The 8,100-nt window shown below is 36.4% G+C and overlaps 1 protein-coding gene across 1 annotated transcript; it reads right to left on the reverse strand.

The window, feature by feature from the left end:
- Window positions 1-5,255: 5,255 nt before the first annotated feature.
- Window positions 5,256-7,637, reverse strand: LOC121008542 (protocadherin gamma-B4-like). The gene has a single exon (XM_040441202.1). The coding sequence runs from the start codon at window positions 7,635-7,637 to the stop codon at window positions 5,256-5,258; it is 2,382 nt and encodes a 793-aa protein (XP_040297136.1).
- Between the last annotated feature and the right edge of the window lie 463 nt (window positions 7,638-8,100).

Here is an 8,100-nt window from a genome sequence, read left to right on the forward strand (position 1 = left end):
ATGAATCAGAAGAAGAGCTATACACAAGAAAAGATTCTTCTTCTCCACTGTCAGAGTCAGACTGAAGCTAGTATGGCATAAGCCTCCTCGGCGCTGTACACCTGTTGAGACATTTTGTAAAATCTATATATATTATATATATTATATATACAGTACAGACCAAAAGTTTGGACACACCTTCTCATTCAAAGAGTTTTCTTTATTTTCATGACTATGAAGGCATCAAAACTATGAATTAACAAATGTGGAATTATATACATAACAAACAAGTGTGAAACAACTGAAAATATGTCATATTCTAGGTTCTTCAAAGTAGCCACCTTTTGCTTTGATTACTGCTTTGCACACTCTTGACATTCTCTTGATGAGCTTCAAGATGTACTCCCCTGAAATGGTCTTCCAACAGTCTTGAAGGAGTTCCCAGAGATGCTTAGCACTTGTTGGCCCTTTTGCCTTCACTCTGTGGTCCAGCTCACCCCAAACCATCTCGATTGGGTTCAGGTCCGGTGACTGTGGAGGCCAGGTCATCTGGCGCAGCACCTAATCACACTCCTTCATGGTCAAATAGCCCTTACTTTCAAAGTTTTCCCAATTTTTCGGCTGACTGACTGGCCTTCATTTCTTAAAGTAATGATGGCCACTCGTTTTTCTTTACTTAGCTGCTTTTTTCTTGCCATAATACAAATTCTAACAGTCTATTCAGTAGGACTATCAGCTGTGTATCCACCTGACTTCTCCTCAACGCAACTGATGGTCCCAACCCCATTTATAAGGCAAGAAATCCCACTTATTAAACCTGACAGGGCACACCTGTGAAGTGAAAACCATTTCAGGGGACTACCTCTTGAAGCTCATCAAGAGAATGCCAAGAGTGTGCAAAGCAGTAGTCAAAGCAAAAGGTGGTTACTTTGAAGAACCTAGAATATGACATATTTTCAGTTGTTTCACACTTGTTTGTTATGTATATAATTCCACATGTGTTAATTCATAGTTTTTATGCCTTCAGTGTGAATCTACAATTTTCATAGTCATGAAAATAAAGAAAACTCTTGGAATGAGAAGGTGTGTCCAAACTTTTGGTCTGTACTGTATAAAAAAATTTAATTCAGAAAAAATAGAAAAAGAAAAGTGCTCCAAAAGCAGTGGAGCTTTATGTCACTGGTGACAGAAATTTGTCACTGCTGGCAAATTCAGTGGCAAGGACTGGTCACAGATAGAAGATAGAGGTTCGGAGGTATGGGGGGTTTGAAATGGAGTATTTATAATAGGAGACAAGTACGGATGTCCCCAATATTTTATTATATTTTTATTCAGAAAAAAATTGAAAAAGAAAAATGCTCCAAAAGCAGTGGAGCTTTATGTCACTGGTGACAGAAATTTGTCACTGCTGGCAAATTCAGTGACAAGGACTGGTCACAGATAGAAGATAGAGGTTTTGGAGGTATGGGGTGGTTTGAAACTGAGTATTTATAATCGGGGACAAGTACGGACGTCCCCAATATTTTTTTATTTTTTATTTTATTTATTTATTTTCCCCAATAAACGTCTAACTTACCCTAAAACAAGAGCTCTAATCCTGATAACTCCCTAACTAACCCTAATGATTTGCCAAAAACAGGTTACTGACAGTATGGATGACAGGGACTGGGGTGCTGATGTACTGTCACTATTGGCAGACAGCACACAGAAACAGGGGACAAATGAGGGTCACAGGGGACTAATGAGGGGTGATGAAGGGCACAGTGGACAAATGAGGGGTGATGAGGGTCACAGGGGACAAATGAGGGGCACTTTTGGAGTGTGTGTGTTTTTTTTTTCCCAGGTCTAACTTTCACTATGGCTCCGATCACTTCTCTCACTGAGAAGAGGATCGAAGGTGAGAGATAGCGTTCTGTACATAACTCATTGTGATTGGTCCACAGTCAGGAACGGACCAATCACAATGAATTATGTACAGAAAGCTATTTCTCATCTCCGATCCTCTCATTTCAGCGACAGCCGGATGCCAGAAGAGGAGGAGATGTGTGCTCGCATGCGCACACGCGCGAGATCGCTCGTTGGGACAAGATGATGTGTCGGGGTGATCTGCAGCCGGGACCACTGCTCATCGGTCCCTGGCCATCAAGGGGCAGCTTTTCGGTCCCCGACACAGCAAGGTAATTTGCGCTTCAGGTTCCCGATCTCGGCAGGGGAGCCTTTAAATGAACGCCGTGCATGTACGACGTTCTGGCACAGTTTTCCCCGCCATACATGCACGGCGTTCTGCGCTAAGGGGTTAATGCCTATACGCGATTCGATTAATGCGCATATTTAATTGCTGATTTTTGGCATAAGATAAACTATATTAAATAATGAAGAATATTCTAATTCAGTACTGACTAAGATATTTTAGCCTTCTCACATTGGCCCACAAGCAAAAAGCAGGCCGGTAATGGACCATTACTTGTGGGCTAATGTGAGAAGGCTAAAATATCGTAGTCAGTACTGAATTCGAATATTCTTCATTATTTAATATAGTTTATCTTATGTGAAAAATCGGCAATTAAATATGCGCATTAATCGAATCCCGTAAGGGTGTTAAGTAACTTTCCTATTGGGTTGGCTTGTTAGAATTGTCAAATATGTAGAATATAGCGCAATATTCGCAATACGAATATTTGTTGTTGTTTTTTTGTATCTGAACCCATTACATTTACTATCACTAATGGGTTCAGATGAAAAAAAGAATATTTGTTTTAATGAATATATATCAATATATTCTAAATATTCATGAATTATCGAAGTGCCGTTATTCGAAAGAAAAATTTGCTATTCGAAAATTTGCGCTCAACACTAATTTAAATATGTTTGTTTTTGTTAATAGATGTGGCTTCAAAAATTGCTATTTTAAAAAAAAAATTGTTACCTATATAATTTTTGTGCATTTACATGGGGCTTTATTTTTGTCATTTTTATTTTAATATTTTGTATCTTTATTTTCATACTTAGTGAAATATGTCATTATAATATAGGAAATATATAGTTTATGGTTGTTGGGGTTGGAATAAAAGTTGCAGTTTGCCCTATCAATGGCATTTTTTTAAATAATGATTTCTTTAAAAATGTTTTTATTAACATGTTATGCCCCTTATAAGGAAATTCAAGACCTTTGAGGTCATTTTACATTATATTTTATTATTGTTAATTTCTCTTGCAATTGGTGTTGACATATTAGCCTCCAATAGAGGGGAAATACTTCCTTCTAACATGCATGTGAGAGCTGATCTGGATCTGTTAAGACCCAGCAACTCTTTCAGTTCCCTAGGACCTGGCAATCTAGTGACTGGTAGGATTGGAGCAATGCTGTTTCCTGATCTGTATATATAGTGCTCATTGTGCACTGTGTATACAGCAATGGGAAAGACACGGACAGAAAAACATCTCTACCTTCTCAATAGGGAGCCCAACTGTCACTGATAATGATTAGTGTTGGGCGCAAATATTTGAATCGCAAATATTAATCGCGAATATCGGCACTTTATTTAGAATATAGTGATATATATTCGTAATTTTGAATATTCTAGATTATTTTTCACAGTACACATGAACCCTCCCTGCTTCTAGCTTGAGGGCCAATGATAAGGCTGCAATATCTCTGTCATAGCTTAGCAACATCCCCTAGCAACTAATAGAAAAGTTGCCTACCCCTTACTATATAAGAACCTCCCCAGCAGCCCTTGTATGCAGTATTTTGCAGTTCTGAGAGAGACAGCAGTGTCATTGCTGTGCTCTGTGCTTTGTTGTATTACATTAGACAGTTAACTTATATATATAATTCAGATAGTTAGGGGGAGATAGTCAGTGTAGGTTATATTGATCTATAGTGTAGCTAATAGGTTCTGCTGTCCATACATACATGCTACAGACATAGTGCTGTGATGTCACATAGTTGAGCATATTGCAAAAAAATATGCGCATCATTAATTGCCAAAAATTCACAAGCGCGAATATATTAAAGCACTCTATCTGCATATAAAGCTATTCTAATGTTCTGCCATGCCAACCATTTTTTCCAGTCTCAGGAAACTTAAACCAGCTTGAAAAAGGTAGCATAGGTGAGCCACGCCTGTATTTCATGCTCATTACGCGAATATTGCATTGGCGATTTTCACAATCAAGAATATAATTGCAAATTCTCGAATTCGTGAATATATGACGAATATTCTACAAAATATTAGCGAAATATCGCAAATTCGAATATTGCCCCTGCCGCTCATCACTAATAATGATATTCATGATTGCAGAGGAGGTTCCAAAATGACCTGGATGAGGCATTCCGAAAGAGGTTAATGTTCTGAGTGCTTGAGCGAGAGATGAAGGTCTTTTAATAAATTTGGTATACTTTCTGGCAGTCCAAGAAATCAAATCTACTTCAGTTCTGAGGTGGCATATATTTATGATACACTTTTCTCTAGTTTCTAGTGTACATTATATTACTTTTGTGGAAATTTTCTGTCCTTCCCATAATTTTTCATTTTTAATGTTGTCTTTATGCAGCAGCTAGTACAGAAATGTTAAACGCCTGCATAGGTAGGTAATCGATTTTTAGTTTACTGCTGCTGTGAAGGAAAAAGTTATCTGTTAGTAAAATAAATTAGTACAATTAGGATAAAATTGTGACAGCTCTATTGTTCTCTTGATAGGCCTAGATAAAGATGCCCACAGACATTGCACTTATCAGTTATTAGTTTGATGCTCTGATGGAGACTCATCCTTCTTCACTCTCTAGTCAAAGTGAATAGTCTGACAGAGAAAGAAAAGCAGGCTGTTTGACTTTCAAAAAGTCCAAACAAAGAAAGAAATTATAAGCCAGAGCAAGAATTAGAATATATGGGGTAACTTTAAAATATTATATCCAAAAAACAAAAATTTTTTGTAAAAAAAAAAAGTTAATACAGAAATATTTAAACGGAATATTCACATATAGGTTGTTAATATGTTAGAAACAACTGATAGTAGTCTGTAGTGTCCCTTTAATATGAGATAACCATAATAGAGAGAAACTGAATTAAAGGCTGATTACAGATATTATAGACAGCCATGTTTCTGTAAGTACCCTTAAGTACCCCTAAAGTGACTTCCATTATGGCATAAAGCAAATACTTCTAAATTATATAAAACAATTAGAATCTATGAACAACATTATTAAATACCTTTCCAAAAGAAGACAGAGTTATACTTATATAACCATGCTAGCAACATCTAAGAACATAATTCTAACTTACCTGAATATTTTGTGCTCCAGATAAATTTTCGCTAACAATAGCAGAATCATTTGTATCTATAAGACTGTCGGTGGGTACATTCTGCACTGGTTTCAGATAAGCAATTTCATTCTGCTTTGAGTCTAGAGTCACACACATATCATATGAGAATGGGAAAGGTAAACTTGTATTACTGATCTCAGAAGGATATCCCAGGGTGAACTGAGGGTACATATTTCTACTATATGTTCCAAAAGATGGTGGTACACTTGACTTCCGGCACTTAAAAATGGCTGTTATCAATACTGTTATAATAAACAATAAGGAAATCAGAGCTATGGCGATTACAAGGTAAAAGGTTGCATTAGAAGAAATTTCTGATTTACTGGGATGATGCTTTATCTCTGGTAAAACCTGCTGAAAGTTTTCTGCTACAACCATATTTATTGTGACTGTAGATGACAAAGATGGAACACCATTATCTTTTACCAGAACCACAATCTTTTGCCTCAAAGATTCCATGTCTGAAAGATCTCTTCCAATCCTGATTTCTCCAGTATATTGGCCAATGGTGAATAAAGATGGTTCTTGAATTTGTAGTAAGTGATAGGAGAGCCAGGCATTGTGTCCAGAGTCAGCGTCCACTGCAATCACTTTGGTGACCAGATAACCTTTCTCAGCAGAGTGAGGAATAAACTCAAATAATGCTGATCCCTCGGTGTCTGGCGATGGGTAGAGAATCTTAGGAGCATTATCATTCTTATCAATGATACATATCCTCACTGTTACATTACTGCTTAGAGGAGGAGATCCACTGTCTTTAGCCATCACCTGGAACTGAATTTCCCTCAACTGCTCATAGTCAAAAGAGCTCTGGGCATATATAATTCCACTCATTGAGTTTATTGAAATATATGATGTGACTGGTATGTCATCAACATACGTGTTAAAGATAGAATATATAGCTCTGGCATTCTCATTTTCATCTAGGTCTGTAGCATGTACAGAAAACATTGATGTTCCAGCTGGGGTATGCTCAGGAATATAAGTAATATAAGCAGGTTTATCAAAGAGTGGAGGATTATCATTTATATCAGAAATTATTAAATACATTGTCTTTTTAGTTACCATTTCAGGAAACCCTTCATCTTTAGCAACAATTGTGATGTTATAAGTTGAATTCCCTTCCCTGTCTAGGTAACTTGTGGTTACAACTTTGTAGTAATTATTAGACGATGGAATCAAGGTAAATGTCAATATTTCTGATATTTGGCATGAAACGTCACCATTTTTCCCAGAATCTAAATCCTTGATATTAATTAATGCTACAAGTGTCCCAGATGGTGAATCCTCTGGAATAGGGGTTAACAGAGATAAAATAATTATTTCAGGTGCATTATCATTGATATCCACTATTTGGATTATTACAGTACATTTAGCCACAAGGCCACCACCATCTGCTGCTTCTACTGTCATCTCATAGCTTTTTATTAACTCATAATCCAATTTTCCTATTGTTATAATAACTCCAGTTTCTGAATTCAAAGAAAAAATGCTGTGGGCTTTTTCAGGAATATGACTAAATGAATATGAAACTTCTGCATAGGATCCTTCATCTTTATCAGTGGCACTTAGATGAAGAACTGGCGAACCAAGTGGTAAATTTTCATCTAAGTTTGTTTGATAGATGTCCTGGCTAAAGATGGGAAAATTGTCATTTACATCTTGAATTAAGATTTTGATAACAGCAGTTCCAGTTTTCATAGGGTTTCCACCATCAGATGCTGTCAGAATTAATGTATATTTTTGCTGCTCTTCTCTATCTAGGCTTTGCTCCAAGATCAGCTCTGGGTGTTTTGTTCCTTTACTATCAGTTTTTCCCCCTAAGGTAAAATGTGGACTTGGGCTCAAGGTATAACTCTGCAAGGAATTAGACCCAATATCTGGGTCTCTTGCATTTCCCAGAACAAATCGTTCTCCAGGTGAAGCAGATTCACTTATTCCTATTTCAAAACTATCCTTGGAGAAACTTGGTGAATTGTCATTTATATCCTGGATTTCCACCTTGACAGGATAAACATTCACAGGATTTTCAGCCAGAATCTCAAGTTCCATAAAGCAGCTCTGCTCTGATCCACAAAGCTCTTCCCTATCTATCCTGTCACTGACATATAAGTTGCCATTTTCTATGCTCACATTGAAATAATTCCTGCTGGCATGGGAAACAATCCTTAATTTTCTTATTTCTAATTCATTGGTATTCAATCCCAAATCCTTCACCAAATTCCCAACTACGGCATTTATCTTTATTTCCTCTAGAATTGAATAGTGAAGTGGATTAGAAACAGCCACAGAACACAAATTAAAGCATATAAATATTACTTGCCATGCCATGATGTCTATAGAAGAAAAGTCTTTAAAATCCAAGGAAAACAGCAATGTATGAATCAGAATCAAAGGAGAAAAAATAACCCCAATTGAATCAAGAGCGGTAGATATATTGCCATCCTTCTTTAAGATCTCCAGTATATGGTTATTGTAAGCAACACCAGCTCTACACACAGAATATTCAGCTTGTCTACCGTCTTATCCAACACTGACATCATGAGGACAAATGTAAGAATTACAGGATATTAGTATATTCAAAATTCACTTTTATATATATATTTTTTTTAATATGTTGTATATCCTACTAAAATATTTTAAATCTGATCACAACATAAAATTTTTACAATATTTTATTAAATTAATATTAAGCGTTTTACCTGTGGATTTACCATATAACATCGAATGTAAAGAACAGAACTTTTATGAGAACTGATGAGTATAATTACTACTGTACTCCTGCTTGGCCAAA

This window comes from Bufo bufo, chromosome 1, assembly GCF_905171765.1.
Source record: "Bufo bufo chromosome 1, aBufBuf1.1, whole genome shotgun sequence".
Classification (NCBI taxonomy): Eukaryota; Metazoa; Chordata; class Amphibia; order Anura; family Bufonidae; genus Bufo; species Bufo bufo.